This window comes from Xenopus tropicalis, chromosome 4 (genome assembly GCF_000004195.4).
Source record: "Xenopus tropicalis strain Nigerian chromosome 4, UCB_Xtro_10.0, whole genome shotgun sequence".
NCBI lineage: Eukaryota > Metazoa > Chordata > Amphibia > Anura > Pipidae > Xenopus > Xenopus tropicalis.
In genome coordinates this window covers 18520622-18540117 of record NC_030680.2, presented here as the reverse complement: position 1 = coordinate 18540117, position 19496 = coordinate 18520622, and the positions used below count along the sequence as shown (strand labels likewise).

The 19496-nt window shown below is 44.8% G+C and overlaps 1 protein-coding gene across 1 annotated transcript; it reads left to right on the top strand.

Annotated features, from left to right (window-relative positions):
- The first annotated feature begins 4122 nt into the window (after window positions 1-4122).
- Window positions 4123-17505, top strand: depdc7 (DEP domain containing 7). The gene is given in 9 exon segments (NM_001078715.2): window positions 4123-4218; window positions 8245-8641; window positions 10442-10569; window positions 12439-12625; window positions 13222-13436; window positions 15808-15950; window positions 16102-16227; window positions 16774-16852; window positions 17181-17505. Coding segments are annotated over 9 exon segments (1563 nt in total). The 5' UTR covers window positions 4123-4145; the 3' UTR covers window positions 17396-17505.
- Window positions 17506-19496: the final 1991 nt, after the last annotated feature.

Below are 19496 nucleotides of genomic sequence, written 5' to 3'. Positions count from 1 at the left end.
CAATAAGGGGTAATTATATCTTAGTTGGGATCAAGTACAGATACTGTTTTATTATTACAGAGAAAAGGGAATCATTTAACCATTAAATAAACCCAATAGGGCTGTTCTGCCCCCAATAAGGGGTAATTATATCTTAGTTGGGATCAAGTACAGGTACTGTTTTATTATTACAGAGAAAAGGGAATCATTTAACCATTAAATAAACCCAATAGGGCTATTCTGCCCCCAATAAGGGGTAATTATATCTTAGTTGGGATCAAGTACAGATACTGTTTTATTATTACAGAGAAAAGGGAATAATTTAACCATTAAATAAACCCAATAGGGCTGTTCTGCCCCCAATAAGGGGTAATTATATCTTAGTTGGGATCAAGTACAGGTACTGTTTTATTATTACAGAGAAAAGGGAATCATTTAACCATTAAATAAACCCAATAGGGCTGTTCTGCCCCCAATAAGGGGTAATTATATCTTAGTTGGGATCAAGTACAGGTACTGTTTTATTATTACAGAGAAAAAGGGAATCATTTTTAAAAATTAGAATTATTTGCTTATAATGGAGTCTATGGGAGATGGCCTTTCCGTAATTTGGAGCTTTCTGGATAATGGGATTCCGGATAAGGGATCCCATACCTGTACCAGTGTATATAGCAGATATTAATGTCAGTGGATCAGTGCACGAGCTATGAGTAGTAGTTGGTACAGGAAGCCGCCGCTGCACAGGAGATGGGGAGTGTTTCACTACAATGGTCACAAAGTGTCACCTGGGTGTGAAGTGGCAACTGACAGACCGTGCTCTGAGAACACAAACCCTCGCTCACAAGGGAATTTAGATGTCAAAGAACCGGTTTTGCTGCAGAATCCCCACATCAGGCCAACGTGTGTTTGTTGCCGTGGTTCCTATAGTACAAAAAAAAAAAAGAAAGTACATTAATAGAAAGCTATAAAAATAAAAAAATGATGATGACATGACTTTCTCAGCGTCATTAGGTCACATTTGGAAAGGGAAAATATTTCTATGAACCAAACGTACAGCAAGGTGCAGCGTGAGAATAACCGCATGTAATATACAGGAGTGATGTTGCACTGACTTGCCTGGAAAATATGCCCCGTTACATAATCCATTTGTCCTACATGGAGCCACATCACGTGAGATAAGTCATTTGTCCCCTGCTGTGGCTTTATCGCATGTACACAGTCTCTGTGGGCAGAAAGGGGGTGGCTGAGGCTGCAGGGCACCTTGGCCGTAGGAAGGCTTACAGCGATAAGTGCCAGTGATTCCAAAGCCTACATGCCCAGCACTGGGCAAAGGACAAAAAAAGATTTACAAAGGGGCAGCATGGTGCAAAGTGCACAAAGCAGGTTGACAGGTTTCCAAGAAGCTCTGTAATTGGCCAGGGGTGTCAGGTGTCCATTAAGAAGAGAAGTCAAAATGTGTTCTGTTTCTTTGGACCCCACTTGTTAGAGGAGGAGGGGGGTGCAGTAGAGGCTGAGGTGGAGGTAGGCCTTAGTAGTAGTAGCTGGTGCCAGGATAGGTTCTGTAATAACTCCCTCTAGGGTTGTTAGTAGAGCAGCTTGAGGCTCCAACAAGGAGAGTAGAAGGGTTAGTACCTGCAGTGTCACCCACCAGTGTAGGGCATCATGTGCTCAGTATCAGGGATAGAGATCAATTGAAGGGCACCCCTGTGAGTAAGTCTCCAAGCCAGGGACTAGTTTACTGACAGTAATACCTCCGAGTGCAGCTAACGCTGTGCCTGTGGCCAATACTACCCAGTACCATGAAGGGAAGTAATTATCTGTATCTGTGATGGGATTATATACTGTACCTTTTGTGAAGTAACACTGCATGTGATCCAGCAAATACAGAGTTAACCCAGGTTTTCAAGTAACACTGGCAACTGGGTGGGTAAAGTCAGCATGGTTAACCCTTCCTCCACCCTACAGCAAGGGCCCACCTCAGAGAAAGGGCATGCTCTACAGGGAGTTGCAGGGAGTTGGGTAAGGACTAAGCAACATTACACATCCATACCCCTCTGGGCTGTATTAGTTTAAATTGATGCAAATGTCTATGGAGCCCATTGATAAACAGGGGGAACTATTTTTTTGGGGGGGGTCACATTGTTCCGGTGTGCAAGGTGCATCACTTTTGTATGTGCAAAAAATATTGTTTTGTTTCAAAGGTCTAAATAATAGAAAATACAACATAAAATAAGTGTTAATAATGTTCCTTGCAACACGCAGCCACTAAAGCGACATTGGTCCGGGGCACAGAACCGGTTCCTCAGGTCTCTTACCGCAGAACAAGACTTTGATGTGGGCTCCGGCAGAACTACCCAGGTACTTCATGTGCTCTCTCTTTGCTTCAGGTGACGCTGGCACCCTTACATGTGGCATGGAACCCATTTTGTCTTTTTAGTTTGGTGACTTTGATCTCTTGCTGCATCTGCATTTATAGCCAATACCCCCCATATAAACACACAATAGCCAATACAATGTGAGCTGGACCTGAGACATGCATCACGTCAAGTAACCCACAAAGTTGTTGGGCTTTGGGGAAAAGGGCAATCGCAGGTACCCTGCTTGGGCACCTGGTTAAAGTACATCTGTGCCTTGCGAGTCTTTTTCGGCGATTTGCGCGAAATCGCACCGCTGCGTCTGCCATCCCGCCGGCGACTTACATGTTCGCCGGTGGGATGGCAGGGGGAAGGCAACTCAGGGAGATTAGTCGCCCGCGAGCAGGGAGTTTTGCCGCGGGCGACTAATCTCCCCGTGTACCAGAGCCCTTAAGCTGGCCATACACACACCAATAATATCGTACGAAACCTCGTTTCGTACAATATTCGGTGCGTGTATGGCATGTCGGTGAGTCGACCGATATCGCAGGAGGCTGCTGATATCGGCCGACTCGCAATCGGACCGGTTAAAAGATTTTGATCAGGCGCCATAGAAGGCGCCTGACCAAAATCTGCCGTCAGGGCTGAATCGGCAGAAGGAGGTAGAAATCCTATTGTTTCTACCTCCATATCTGCCGTTTCAGCCCTGAACGGTGTGTGGCGGATCTGACGATGTTTCGTGCGACCGATGGTCACATGAAAGATCATCAGATCGCCACATGTGTGGCCACCTTTAGGGTGAAGACACACAGAGCTACTAGTAGCAGCTACTTGTAGTGGCTACTAAAATAGACAGTGCTGATCATTTACTGATAATTGTCTCTACATGTGTTTTAGCAGAGGCAATTCTCAGTATTGTCTATGGCAGGGGATTTTTTGGTGTTTAGTTGCCGTGAAAAAGTAGCTGCTACTAGTAGCTCTGTGTGTCTTCACCCTTATAAAGCTGATGTCTACATACAAGTTCAACATTTAGTTAATGGCCAGAAAGCAAATCATTTGAGCAAAACAGCTCCCCCAGCTCTTCACTAAATCACTATCTTTTCCCACAGTGATTTATTGCCCAGTATTAGAATTTAGGCCTCCAGTAGGGTTGTCACCTTTATGGGGGGCAGTGACAGTGACACAAGGGGGCAGGGCTGGGACATAAGTAATAGGTGCACCGTGGGCTAATTCTGGACTGATTGGGTATGGGGGAAGAATTCGGGCGAATTGGGGCTTAAATGCACAGAACAGGGTGGCAAGTACTTTGCTGGTTAATTTGTAATATCAGCCCCTGCCTTGGCAAGTACCAGCTTTTCCAATAAAATACCAACCTGGTGGCAACCCAAGCTTCCAGTGATACATTACATTACATTAACATTTATTTATAAAGCGCCAACATATCCCGCAGCGCTGTACAATAAGTGGGTTTCATACATTGGACATACAGAGTAACATATAAAGCAATCAATAACCGATACAAGAGGTGAAGAGGTCCCTGCCCAAAAGAGCTTACAATCTACAAAGGCAGAATAGGGAATAATAGGGAATAATAGGGAATAATAGGGAATAATAGGGAATAATAGGGAATAATAGGGAATAATAGGGAATAATAGGAAACAGCCCCATCCAATTGGCCAGACAGGGCACAAGCGAGTCCCAAATTCTCCTTTATTGACAAGCATGTCCGTGACGTCACTAGCCCCGCCCCCGCTGTAGTAGAAGAGGCCAGGCGGCCCCGCCCCCGGCTCAGTGCAGCAGTAGGAGAGCGGAATGGCCACAGTGCGGGAGAAAGCGGTGTCTTTGAATCTATGTGCGACTTACAGCCCCGCACAGCGACCCCCAGGTACGGTAGGGACAGGGACGGGCTCTGGGACTGGGAAGAGAGTCCGTACTTTTCCCATTAGTGATAGTAACTTCCATGTGGTGGGACTGAGTTACCGCTTCATTCACTCTATGGGGAAAGTGAGTGACTTCTATACAAACTGCTCTGTGTCCCGTCACTGAATCTCCGGTAGGGTTACATTGTTCTGCATGGAGGGGAGAGGGTTAAATCGCACATCGGACTGTCTCACTGGCTAATTGGCTAATTGCATTGTGCATGGCGTCTCTGATACTGTCTCAGTCTGCAGCATGTATCTCATTTGTTTGCTAATTAGTTATCAAGGGTGTGAGCTAAATGGGATTACACGGTGGGGGTGTAGGGAGAGACCAGCAGTCTCTATGGGAAGGGTTTCTGGTGCCCCCCCATACAGTTCTGGGTGTCTTTGGTTTAGGCTACTGTGGGTGCCCCCCCTTGCCCCAAATGGTCCGTTCTGGGGTGTAACATTTTCACATGGAACCGACCCACTGAGTTTGTGTGATTTCTGGGGGCAAGTTTGGGGGCAGGTACTGATCAGAGCAATGGAGCTGGCTATGGGCTAAGGGTATTGATCCATGTTTGCCCAGGGAAGAAATATTTACCCCTCTCTAATTGCCCTCTGCACCCCAGGGTGCCAGTATACTGCGCATCATGTCTGATGTTGCCATTGAGCCTGACCTTATGAGTCTGGTATTACAGCCAGGCTTTGCTTAATTGTTGCAGCTACTAAAACAGACAGTGCTGATCATTTACTGATAACAGTCTCTATGTGTGTTTTAGCAGAGGCAATTCTCAGTATTGTCTATGGCAGAATATAGTAGCTGTGAAAAAGTAGCCACTACTAGTAGCTCAGTACAGTCTATGGCAGGGGATTTTCTGTGGTTAAGGGTGAAAACACATGGAGCTACTTAGTAGCAGCTACTTATTGTGGCTTCTAAAATAGACAATGCTGATCATTTATTGATAACTGTCTCTATGTGTGTTTTAGCAGAGGCAATTCTCAGTATTGTCTATGGCAGAATATAGTAGCCGTGAAAAAGTAGCCACTACTAGTAGCTCAGTGTGTCTTCACCCTTAGTAGCCGTGAGAAGTAGATATAAGTTTATATAGACATCTGACTTTCATTCTATCACCAAAGGAATACGACTAATGACACTTGGATCAGAACCTGCCCTGTGACCCGAGGGTGAGAGTCGGACGCTGCCATTGCTGTACTGATACAGAGTAATCCTGTATATATAATGTATATCTTCCATACTGATCACTGCCCCCCTATTGGGGTATACTAGGGGGCTGCATGTTGTAGTGCCCGCTGCGCTTTCCCGGTGGCCCCATGTCTGGGCGGCTGAACAGGCTCAGACGTTTGTTTTCAAATTGTAGCTCGTTTCCTCCTCTGCTGCATTTTTCCCCTCGTCAGCTTCTTCCACTGAATCATTTCGACTGCAATTTAGGGGAAAAAAATTCAGTTGAGCCAATTTGCCTGTACATTCCCCATTCCTTTCCTTCTGCCCCTGGGGCTCTCTGTCTGGTTTAACTGCCTGTCTGAGGGCAATTACTGAAGCTAAAGAGGTCTTATTACCCCCTGGTCTGAGAATTAACCCCCTGTGTGCTAAAGGCACGTATGTTCATGTGACCTGTGGAATTAAATGTAATTATGCCGTTTGTCACGGGGACGCGCGCCTGTTCGGTCGCTGCTGCCTCATTAGTAGCTGAATTCCTTGTGGCCGGGATATTTGCTGTAGGTATGTGGCTTTCCCTGAATGCTCTTGGGGAATGTCATTATTATCCCTGGAATGGCAGCGTTTTTCTCGCTTTTGTTTGTATTTTAGGAGTTGCTGCAGTGTAACCAGATGTCAGGGCTGTAAGGTCTTTTGTTTTGTCCAAGTGAACCCTCCTCCCCAAAACAAACGGTCTCTACCTGCAGCCTCTTGTACCGACCCTCTACATGGAGCAGTCTAGCGCTCTAGGCCAGTCATAAACCCAAAAGCAGTGTTTGTCTGTACATGTTTGTTCTCTGCACTGCTGGTTCTGACTCTTAAATCAATGTAGCAGAAGCTGGCTGAGCATTGTGGAGTCTACAGTATTCTGGCAGAGAGCTGACTGCCATTACTTCATATCAAGAGTCTGAACCGACAGTGCCAAAAAGGACAAATGGTGCTTTACTTTTTTACATAACGTTAAAGCCAGTGATAAATATCCTGTTGCCCATATGCAGATGCCAAACTGCTCATTAACTCCACACATCTGTCCCTTGAGTATTAAAGGGGTGGTTAACCTTTCAGCTAACGTTTAAAATGTTATAGAATGGCCAGTCCTTAGCAACTTTTTAATTGGTCTTGATTTTTATTTTGCTTTCCTCCTGACTCTTTCCAGCTTTCAAAAAAAGGGGTTCAAAAACACAGGCCATTTAGGCTCTCTCCTACTTATTTTCCAGTTTCTCATTCAAACTACTGCCTGGTTGCTAAGGCTGCTAATTTAGACCCTAGCAACCAGATAGCAGCTCTCCAGATTGGAATTTCAGCCACTAAATAATTCAAAAACATTATAAAAAAAAAAAAGGAAGACCACTTGCAAATTGTTTCAGAATAGCGCTCTCTCATACTAAAGCTTAGTTAAAAGGAGACCTATCCCTTTAAGCCACGTGCAATGAAGCAGATGTCTGTTTTTTGGTTGAGTGGGTGCTGTGCTAAAAGTAAATATTCACTGTGGAGGCTTTACTTTCCCTTTAGTAGAGCATAATACATGTTAGACTAAGTGCTTTTCTTGTGTATAACCCCTTTATCTGGCTCTGGGGTGCTGCATTCTTTATCACTGATATCTGCCCCCATTTCCCTCTTGGTCCCACTATGGGCTTTATTTCTATTTCTGTCAGTACTGTGCATTTTTCTGATGCACCCCAAGAAGAATGTGCAAGTTGCGCAAAATCGGCCTGATATTTCCCACTCATGTACAGACAAACCTCTGCGGGTAGAGAATGTTCTGATCCGATAAACTTTGCCTTTATACCTGTCAAATGGAAACAAGTTCCCCTTTATGATTTATCCTTATCAGGCTTCCGGCACAAGAGCGGATGAATTTTGGCATAAAAATAAAAACGTGACCCTGAAATAATATGGGGGTGAGGGCGCGGCAGGGTCTACATGTTAAACCAATACCCGGCGCACGCCGCGCTAAGCTTTTCCGATAAGGCCAGATAACCTTGTTTAAGGTATTGAAAGGATCTAAGGAATGTGGGAAATCGAGCCTTAGGGACCTTTGTACTGTAGGAGGGCAGGGAAACCGAGGTATTTATTGCCGGATCTTATTGTGACTTTGCCTGGTGCCGGCTAACTCTGCTCGTTCCTAATGCTTTACCCGTGCCCGAGGTTTCCATGTATAAAATGAATTTATTGACATTGTTTGACTTTCATGCTGTACATTTTATATGAAGATAATAGGAAGACAAACACCTATAAAAAGGCTACATCCTATTGGTGCATGTTATACGGCTGCCGGTTATAAAGGGAATGTGGCCCTTGTGTATTCAGTACATTTATAGGTTTATAATCGGCAGCTGTCATAGGGTATATTTTCCATTTATGAATGTATTGTGCTTAAATAGCACTGGATTCCAAATTAGATATTAACGTAAAGGCCCCGGCCATATACAAGCTGAGCCAAAGGTAGGTCCATTCACTTGACTTGCCCAAGTTAAACCACGGGTCCTGTATTTAGTACATTGTTTTTTCATCCCAGCAATTTGCTTGGAGCTGTGTTTTGGAACATTTTTTGTGTCAAGACTTGAGTCAAGTCTCCTTTATTGGCTTCTCCTGACTGCCATCTTGGCTTCTTCATCATTCAGCCTGCTATGGTTTATATCCGTGTTGGCGAGCCCTTTGAGATTCATGACTTGGAAGGTACATTGCCCATCAAAATACCTGTAGGTCATATTTTAACAGATGCCAAATGAAATCATTATTAAGTGTAACGTCCACTTTAGGTCACTGATTTATCTCCAATTTCCCTTACCAGGTCCAAATGGAAGCCATAGACCATTCCGAGCCACCTATATCTGGAGCAGCATCATCCAAGCTCTCACACAGGTAGAAGTGAAGAAGAGGCGGCACCACCTGAAGTACCACCATGACTGCTTTATCGGCTCTGAGGCCGTGGACGTTGTGTTTGCCCACCTGGTGCAGCACAAGTACTTTGGGGATACGGAGATTCCCCGCTCCAAGGTTGTGCGAGTGTGCCAGGCTCTCATGGACTGCAAAGTGTTTGAACCCATCGTGACGGCCTGCATGTTTGGGAGGGAGAAGAAGAGGACGGTGTTCGAGGATAGTAGCTGCAGCCTGTACCGATTTATAAACAATTCAAGCCATCTTGGTGCCCAGGTGGAGAAAAGCAATGGACGTTGTACCCCTCAGAGGTATGGAGGCCCTCTGTCTGTGGCTACTGAGCAAATGTTTTTGGCTGACATCTGGGTTCTTTTCAGCTGCCATGGAATGTTGTTGGCCAACCTTGGGTGGGATGATTTCATTCATTCGCGATACCTTGTAGGTTTTCAGTGTGGGATAACTGGGTCATTCAATGGCTTGCTACAGTTCTACATTGGGTGTTTGGCCATGATTTGCTGGACAGCTTTGGAGTGTAGCAGCACTGGGTTAGGGGCCCAGCTCATTGGGTTAGGGGCCCAGCTCATTGGGTTAGGGGCCCAGCTCATTGGGTTAGGGGCCCAGCTCATTGGGTTAGGGGCCTGTACAAAAAAATGTAATCATGCAGTTTGACCTATATTCATACTCTGCCCCACAATCCTTTCCTTGAAGCCCTTTGATAGACTAATTGTACTATCCGACCACATGAACCAGATACAGGGTACAGCTTGTACACAGACCTGCATGGCAAAACCTTGCTAGTTCAAATGGGTCTAGTTAGTCAGATCAGTTTGGAAATGAGGCCCCAACCTATTGGCTAATGGCCCCATACAAGAGTTTTGGTGGTCAGTGGCCAACTGGACTTTTGCTTTGCATCTTGCTCCATGGTTTGGAGCGTTTGTCAAATGTGAGACCCTGACTGACCCGCGTGGGCAAGTGTAAAGGTATCCGTTGCTATTGGTCACTATATATCCGGATAGTATCCATTTAAATTCCTTCACAGATGGTTTCCCTGGGTGCACAAACAAACACACACGTATTTTCTGTAGAATCTTCTTGTCATCTCAGGCCTGCAATTATCTAGCCGAGGCGGTTTAACTTGTCTTCTAGAGCTCCGGGTTATGGGAATGTCACGTCCTTGCAGTTGGTGCCAATTACTGTAATCCAGTTCCTGGGCAGCAAAGTCTCCATGTTTTACCCAGGCTGAATTGGCAGGACCCAGTTGCATTCTGGGCTGGAAGGGCTTCTTCACAGGCCCAAACCATAAAGCTTGAAGCAGATAAAACTACAGTCTTAAGGGATTCTAATGTTAATTGGGAATTTTGTTTCTTTGCCTTCTAAGGGTGAAGACTGACAGGGCGATAGCTGCCATGATTTTTCAAAACCCCAGTCACGGTGTCAGAAAACGGTCACGGCAGCTAATGTCCATGCACAAATATACAAGTCTCCGTGTGGGACGTGTAACACGCAGGGACTAGTTGTCGTGACTGGACTTTAAAAATCACAGGGACTAATCACCCGGTTTGTCTTTGCCCTTAATTGGTTTAAGCACAACCCCTGGTGTATAATATATAGTTGCATACTGGTTCCCGTAATATCATTTATATTTTTTTATTCAGTTTTGTGGTATTGATACTTTTTGGCACAGGGCTTGTTCCTTCTGTTAATAAGCAACTGTGGGAACTAGAAAGTTATAAACTGTAACTGATTGGAGTCACTTGGCACCTTATCCTTCCCATTGTTTCTCATTCTCCATAACAGGCTATGCCGGCAGCTCATTGGCCAGTTTATAGGTCAGTAACAATGCCCCCCCCCCCCCCCCCATTGATACCTGTGTTTTGAATTTCCCATTGATGAGGCCCCAGTTTGGGCTCCAGTCTGGCCGGATGTTTGTTTAAAGCCACTGCCACTGGCCTCGGGGCCAGAGATGCTCCTCAGAAGCTGCTGTTGCTATGGCACATAAGGCATTTTGATCACTGCAAGGATTGTGGTATTTAAGAGGCATAATCTCTTCCATGTTTCCCCCATCCCCGAGAATAATGGCAATTATCTGGCGCCTCTCTCTTCTCCCACAGACCCAAACACTCAAGCTTCCAATCTGCGCCACTTAAGTCTCCGAGCCTGGAAGATCTGTGGGATAACCTCAGTCTGACAGCTGCAGACCCAACGCACATAAACCTCACAGCCAACCTACCTCCCAAAGGTAAGTTCCCCCCAAGCTGCTGTTTCTCCTGGATACATTCCATGTCATGGGCAGCCCAAGCCACTTGCCTGGAGCGTCCCATACCAGTAGCAGCCACCATATTGCTATGCTCTGTTCTTCTCTAGCCCTATTCACAATATTGTGTATTAAAGGGGTAGTTTACCTTTAAATTAACCTTTAGGGTGACATTGACATTTGTATTCTGAGACAATTTGCAGTTGGTCATTATTTTTTGTTATTTAGCAGGACTGTTTGAAATGTCAGCAGCAATTTGGTTTCTAGGGTCTTGTTTGCCTTAGCAACTAGGCAGTGGTTTGAATAAGGCTGTAATATGAATAGAAGACTGACTGAATAGAAAAGGAATAAAAATTAACTAATGTAGCCTCAGAGCAATAGCTTCTTTTTTTTTTTGGGGGGGGGGGGGGGAAATGAAGACCAATTGCAAAGTTGCTATGAATAGGATATTCTATAACATACTAAGATATTTAAAGACAGATGGCCTATGTGGAATATAGATATTCAAAAGTTGGACGTACGTCCCCTTTACTCAACTCTCCTCACTCTGGGGCAGTTTGCACACTAATGGTTAAGCGCGGTGTAGTTGCATAAACAGCAGTCTGGTTAGGTAGGAAAATGCAAGGACGCTTCGCTATTTGCCCCAAGGCGCATTGTGGCCCAGTAACAAAACACGCCTCCCGAGCGCAGCACGGATTAAAGCATTGTTCAGAGATAATTCTCATTTATTAAACACTGTAATAACAGCCTCGCTGCACTTGTCTCATGTATAATTCACATGAGTTCTGACTATGTTGCCCTTTTCTATTGTAGCGGAGGAAAATGTTGCTTTGTGTTCGGCGACTCCCCTCGCTGCTATGGAATTAACATCCCTTTGACAAATTGCCCAGGGGTAGTAGAGACTGGGAAAGGCAGCCTTTAGCTTAACCTTGGGTTGGTTAGTAGGTTTCTCAATTGCTCTGGGGTAGAGTCCTGCCCTCGGGTCAGGTATCCAAGGGTTACTCGCAATAAAAGCGGGTCCCGAGCAGGTTGTGGGTCTTATCTATTTTATATTTATATTTTACAGCAACGACACTGCTTGTTTAATGGTGGTCAGTGGGTTTTGGATCGGGTTAGTGGGCCCAAGCAGGTAAAAATGCAGCTTTTGGGCAGCAGATCCGGGTCAGGTTTGGGTAAATTGGTTCCTTGTTGGACTCTGGGGTTCAGCCCACAAGTTGAGCAGACTGATAAACTGCAGTTGGAGCCACTCCATGTTGCCTTAAAGGGATACTGTTAGCTTTTAGGATAGACTTTTATTCTATGTGGAATATTGCTGGGGAACAAAATGTTTTACTGGGACAGTAATTACCTTTAATGCCGCCAGTACTCTCATAACTCACAAACAGAAGCCCTATCATGCTTTATGGCTGGGAATCTCCATACTCGCGGGAGCAGAGCCAGCGTCCCAAAGGGCAGAGCAGAATCAATTACCCTTTATATGAATTGCTCATTTATGTTGGTGGCGCCCAGGGTCAGAGCCGGGCCACGTGCTATTGGTGCCCAAGGCAGGGCCTAACCCCTAACCAAGTAACTCACTTTGAAACTTATGTTAAAATGAAAGAAAATAGTAATTGTGACAACAGTGTCCATTTAGCTGGTCTGATCTAGGCTTGTATTGTCAGAGGGAGCTCTCGCAGCATTGCAGTAAGTCTTGGCCTTGAATGGTCACCTCCATGGGAGAGGGGTTGCCTCTAATTGTGCTGCTTGCCCCCCATGCAAACGATCTGGCTATTACAGAAGTGCATCTGCCTCGGGCAAGTGTTGTCCATTCACTGCTCATGTCTCTCCACTAACTGTCTCTTTCCAACTCTCTAGTTGTCGGTGAAGTTTGGCAAGAACAGACCATCCGCCGACTTCTGCAGCTTGTAGACCTACCTCTGCTCGATTCCTTGTTGGAGTACACTCCTGTCGCTCCCAGAATTCCACAAGTGAAGGAAGAGGAGCTAAACCTCACCAGTAACTACCTGGACCGGGAGATCCTTAAAGCCTTCAGTGATGCTCAGTATGTGTCTCCGCTCAGTGCTCTGATTCTTGCATTGTTGACTGCTGGTCAGGATGTTGGAGGTTGCCCCCTAGCAAACTGATAATGGCTTGGTCTCTATTCTCCTGCTACCTGCCTAAAGCATGCCCAAATGGCAGCCCTTCTGTGGCTGGTTAAATTAGTCCCATCGCCCTCAGCCAGTCCATTCTATGATGGATGTGGCTTAATCTGGCCATAAACACTAATTCCCATATGTAATAAAAGGAACTGAGTTTGCCCAAAAGCAGTAACCTATACCATAGTTTGTTTTTAAACGGCTGACCAGTACATTCTACCTGCTGATTGGTTGCTATGGATTACTGCTTCTGGGCAAACTTAGTGCCTTTTATTACATAACCCCATAAGGCTGCACAACAAATGGCTTGTATGGGTTTAATACATTTGAATTCATTATTCTCTTCTTCCCCTTAATGAGGAGCCACACAGCCCTCACTACCCAGTCCCGATTGCTCTTCTCTGGCTTTAGTGCATTTATTCAATTTATAAGCAGGTGAAGCCCTGGTCCTGTTGGCTCTCAGCATGGCAACCCTCATGTTCTCTGTGTGTTCTGTTCATAGGGCAGATGAGTGGGTCTCAGCCGCGGTGGATTGCTTGGATTTTCTGCCGGACCACATGGTGGTAGACGTGAGCCGGAACCTCCCAGAGCAGCAGGCGCCAGACAGTAAATGGAAGCTGCTCCTGTTTGATACTATCGGCAAACACTACCAGAACCGGTCCCCGCTGCTCAGAAACCAGCTGTTCGATATTCATACTGGCATCGCCGAGCTGCTTGGTAGGTTTCAGTGTGATTCACACTCAGGTTGACTATTGGTATGTTATAGAATGGCCTATTCTTAGCAACTTTTCAATTGGTCTTTAATGTTTAATTGTTTTATATATAGTTTTATTCTCGACACTTCCCAACTTTCAAATGGGGGTCACTGACTTCAGCAACCAAAAACTATTGTTCTCTTAGGCTACAATTGTTGGTGTTACTTCTTACTACGTATCTTTTTATTTAGACTCTCCTCTATTCATATATTCATTTTTTTTTATTTTTTTTTTTAACCACTGTGGTTGCTAGGTTAAATTGAGACCTAGCAACCAGATACTAGCTGAAATTCCAAACTGAAGAGCTGCTAAATAATTAAACCAAAAAAAAAAAACCCCACATAATAAAAAATGAAGACCAATTGCAAATGTCTCAAGATAGCATTCTCTACATCATATAAGTTAAAGTTGAACAACTCCTATAACTGTAGCTGCCCGGGCAGTGTTTATGGCTGTTGGGTACAGTTTACAGCCATTGCTTTGTACAGATTCTTGGAATATTTCTAAGATCGTGCCTTCCCTGTACACTGTGTCCTGTGTGGGACTTACCCGCCTGTTTAAATTCACCTTCACTTTTATCATATGTAGCAAAGCAGTGATATCGACTGGCAGGGTTGGACCGTGTTGCAATGGGGCTAAAGTACAGGGCTTGTGGCAAAACAGACTGTGTCAATAAACTCCTGGGAATGTGAGTGATCTGAGTGAGTTGGAATGAAGAATACCGGTACAAATATTCCATAGATGGTGGGATATTCAGTAGGGGGCAAAGGAGGAATGTCCAGCTTATTGGCCACTGTACCCGTGGGCACTGCCTGTACATGTGCTGCAGCTGCTCTGTGTTGCTTTTTGGTTGAATAAATGTGTTACTTTGTTCTGACTCCGGACAGACACTCAGGTTTAGGCCAGTTCAGTTCTGGTACTGGTCACACAGTCCAGTCGCATCGGCGGCAGCTTGGGTACAACCTGTATTATGACATTCCTTTGGTGCTTCAAGTTCAGTTTCTCTCTTTTCAGCACCTCTCTCTGTAGGAGGAGTGTCGGTTTCTGCCAAGATGGTAATTTCTGTACTTTGTGGCCAAAACTGCTCCAAACGCACAGGGATTGGCCAATGCACATTCGCTGGCCCCGTGTGTTACTGGGGACTTTATTCTGCCTTTACATCTCCAAACGCACCTAAGGGCATTAAAGGGATGGGTTTGGAGCTGCAGCCACTGTAGTAGAACAGCTAATTTTAGTTGCTGATCCGGCCAACGTCGCTACAAGTTATGCTTAAATTGCTTTGAATCCTCTTGAATAATTGGGGGAGATTAGAGGCTTTTAGGAGGGTGGGTTGGAATAGGAGACTAATCTCCATATTGTTCTACAGTGGGAGCGCTAATTGGCTGCAAGTTTACCGGATGTTTAGTATGTATGTATATATATATGTATGTATGTATAACTTTATTTATAAAGTGCCACAAGGGTACGCAGCGCTGTACAATCTTACAGAATACAAAATTACACACAGGGAGGACAAGTGATATAATAAATAAATACAATAAGTGTGTGTGTGTGAGACACAGTAGGAAGGAGGTCCCTGCCCCGTAGAGCTTACAATCGTAGTTCAGCATGTTCTGCTGTAAAGCCCAACTACCAGTGCAGCCCCTACAGCCGGCCCCGTATTAGTGCATAAGTAAGGGGGTATTTGTAGATGGGATGCTTATACTTTTGCTTGTGTTACCCCCTTGCCTTGAGAAATAAGGGTCGGACAATGTCCAAGTCAGGTGATGTTTGGTTGAGCTCTATTTTGCATCCTATGAGGGATAAGCTTTAATGTCCCTGTTAAAGGGGCAAAATATCAGGTGTCCTGGCATTGAGAATCTAAACCTTATTGCTGTGGTGCCCAATTAGCTCTGGATATGCCACGGGGCAGAATAAGTGCATTGGAGTCTACTGGACCAGGTTTTAAAACTGAAATTCCCTAGGGTTTCTCATTGCTTGTATGGATAGGAACCATAGAGATGGAGCACATTCAGGTCTTGATTTATGGGCTGAGCCAACGGAGATTCTAGGTGAAACCCCCCCCCAGGAATTTAACTGGTACATCCATTGCCCTAGTGCTCCATCTGTAACTCTGTATTTCTCTGCAGTAACTGCAGGTCCCTTTAAGAAGCCAAATACAATTTGCAGCAATAACTTAATTTTTTTTTTAATTTCCCTTGTTTCTTGCACCCTGCCCTGTGAGTGCTTGCAGCCCTGGGTCCCAGCCAGCGATTTCATGCTTAACTTGCTCTGCGGCTTTGTTGCTACCTGCCCACCATCCCTCTCTTTAAATCCAACATTTTTTATTCCAGTGAATGGAAAGAATGAACCCGCTCTGGAGGCGACCCAGCTCTGCCTGAAGCTGTTGGACTCCCCGAGCCGCGAGGAGTTCAGACGCCTCCTGTATTTTATGGCTCTTGCGGCAGATCCTTCAGAGTTCCGACTGCACGAAGAGGTAAGCGGTTATTAATGAGCAGGGATGGGGGGGGGGGGGAGTACACATACTTGTTGGTGGGGAATAGGCCTCTCTGTGCTGCTTGAGCATAAGGAAATGTAATAATAAATGGGTGAGTTTTCCCAAACTGACTGCTTGGGTTCTGTCCCAGACTGACAACAGGATGACTGTGAAAAGAATGTTCTCTAGAGCCGTCGTCTGCAATAAGAACCTGTCCAAGGGCAAGTGCGACCTGCTGGTATTATTCATACTGGACCATCACAAGGATGTGTTTAAGGTAAGATAAAGACCTCTAGTTGTGTTAAATGTAGTGTACCCCTGTGAAAACTGGAAAGGGAGGGGATGGTTTAAAGGTAATACTGGTTAATGGTCGGAATAAGGGCTCGATGTAAGTCACTGGTAGGCTAGTCCATCTATATGTATTACAAGGGATAATGTACCCCCTACTGTAAATGATAAGGATATTAGCAGTCACTGAGGGGTTCTGTGACCATATAAAGGCACAAGGCTGCAGGCTGAGTTATACAGGGAACTCTGAGTATCACTCATGTATTATAAGGGATAATGTACCCCCTACTGTAAATGATAAGGATATTAGCAGTCACTGAGGGGTTCTGTGCCCATATAAAGGCACAAGGCTGCAGGCTGAGTTATACAGGGAACTCTGAGTATCACTCATGTATTATAAGGGATAATGTACCCCCTACTGTAAATAAGGATTTTAGAAGTCACTGAGGGGTTCTGTGCCCATATAAAGCCAACCCCATAGCAGTAGAAGTACAGTGCATGTATCTCTCCACTCATTTCTTTGTATTTATTTTAGATACCCGGCTCCTTGCACAAGATGGTCAGCGATAAACTGGTAGCAATTCAGCAAGGCAGCGATCCAGACCGAGACACAGGTAACCGAATGACTGCAATGCTTAGATGTGTGGCTTTCAGTATATCCCTTTTCTGAAAATCCTTTTCCCCACAAACATATTTTATTTATTTTTCTTAATGCAAAAGTAATTTTTAAGCAAGTTTAGTTACAGCTTTTAGATTGCTACTTTTAGTATTAGTTTTATTCCTGTTTTCTGGTTCTGACTCGTTAAACAATGTAGCAGAAGTCAGGTCTGTTAATCGGCTGTTTTCTGCTACATTGCACTCCTGGTTCTGACTCCTGGAGCTGCCATTTACAATTCTGACAGACAGCAGTGACTTAACCCCTTCCCTCTCGTGTCACTGCAGGTTATACTTTCTGCCAAAGGGTGGACAAACGGGAATTTGATTCAGCCACGCAGAACAACACTCGGACGGAACTCTGCGCTTTGCTGAAGACCATTTACGAGAACACCAGCCTCTCCCCCAAAGAGAAGAAACGGCTCCTGGGCCAGTTCTACAAGAGCCACCCAGAGACTTTTATCCAGTACTTCGGAGACCGCGTGAGCAGCGTCTACACGTAGCGACCTCAGCCCCTCTGTGTATAGATCTGTACAATGTCTTTGTAAATATGAATTTGTTAATATATTGAATAACTAATTGTTTTTGCACATTTAATAAACTTTCAAATATTTCCTAACTTTAATGCTTACCTGTGGTGCCGCTGGATAGACCGGCTACAGAAATGTATCATTTTTCTATGGTCCCTTATGGAAATAGTAACTCTCCCTTTTAGTAGGAAATGTACAATATTCACCCCGACCCAACCTGCCTCTTTCCAGCTTGAAATGTAAAATACTATTTGTTTGAATGGAGTCACTGACCCCAGCAGCCAATCTATACTCTAGCTACTGCCTAGGGGGCAGCCTGACTCTCAAGCTGACTTGAGAGGGTTGAATGGAAGCAGGTTGGCTAATGGGCTGTCGGTGATACCATTGCTGGAGGTGAGAGTTGCACGCACGCTTTTCCTTCCAGTCCAGTCTTGTTTGGATCTACTAAACCCTGAATAACTGCATCACTGTAGCTTGGCCCAGTCTTGTGGCCTGACAACCAATCAGATCTCTTAAAACCATGGCAGCAGTGATAACTCGCCCAGCTTCACCCAATCCCAGGCTACTGGTACCTACTAAGGATAACTGTAGGTGTCCAGGGTGGCACTGCCCTTCAGTATAACTGCTGTATGTTTTTAAGAAGGATTAGAAACTTTAGACCCCCTGAAAAACTGCCAAACGTGATGTGAATTTCCTGGGAAATCCTGCTGCTCTCAGTTGGCTGCCGTAACTCTGCCACTAAAAGAAAAAAAAAAAAAGAGATTTAAATGCAGGATTCTGCTGGAGAAGCTCTATTAACTGATGCATTTTGAGGAAAAACATGTTTTCCCATGACAATCCATTCATATTAAAGGAATACTGTTACACCAGCACCACCTGCTGGTCACTTTCCAAACATAGTAGTTGATGGTGTCAGATGTTCTGGTTGGATATTCACCCCATATCATAGCTAGGCATTCTGGTGTCTATGAAAGCAAATAGCCATCCTCCCTAATTCTCACCCTGTGGCCCTCAGACCGAGTACCCTGTGCCAGTGTATTTCTCCCTTGTTTGGAACCAGTGCCTTTTTGATAATATTACTAGACCTATAGTAGGACATGGCATTTGCAGAGGCTCCAATGATGTCCCATTTGGTACTTGGTGGGGAAAATACATTTTGGTCTCATACTTACTTCTGGAACCCTGGGCCAATATAAATGAGGTTTGGGCAAAACATTTATTTGAAACTTTGCCCCTACAAAACCATCTTATAAGCCCCTGTATGGTGCCCCCCACTTGGCCTGCCCAACTGATATCCAAATAGATTTTGAGATCTGACACATTTGCTTTGCCAGTAGGCATCAGGATTCCCTAAGGTTCCAGCTGTCCCCTATCCTCCCAGTGAGGTTTGTTCTAATATCCAGGCTGCCTTTATATAGCCATGTGGGGGTTTTCAAAGTGTCTGAGCTTCAGTCTGCCAGTCATTTGCCCCGAAGTTACAGACCTGCCTACCTGACTGGTCATCTTCCATAGTATCAGAGGGGCATCATATTTGCAAAGGAATAAGTACATATTTGGATTTAAGGGTGCAGAGCTTGGTTATTAATCTATTTACCTGCAAACCTGATTTTCCAGGCAATGAAGGGTCCCCCCAAACTATCTGAGCAAATGTATGTTGCATACAGGAAAATAATACATTAATATGAAATGTGATATTCCAAATGACTATATATAATTTATTTAACAAATGAATATGCTAAAGCATAGCCTGCAAGCCTTGTGCCTTTATATGGGCACAGAACCCCTCAGTGACTGCTAATATCCTTATCATTTACAGTAGGGGGTACATTATCCCTTATAATACATGAGTGATACTCAGAGTTCCCTGTATAACTCAGCCTGCAGCTTTGTGCCTTTATACGGTCACAGAACCCCTCAGTGACTGCTAATATCCTTATCATTTACAGTAGGGGGTACATTATCCCTTATAATACATGAGTGATACTCAGAGTTCCCTGTATAACTCAGCCTGCAGCCTTGTGCCTTTATATGGGCACAGAACCCCTCGGTGACTTCTAATATCCTTATCATTTAC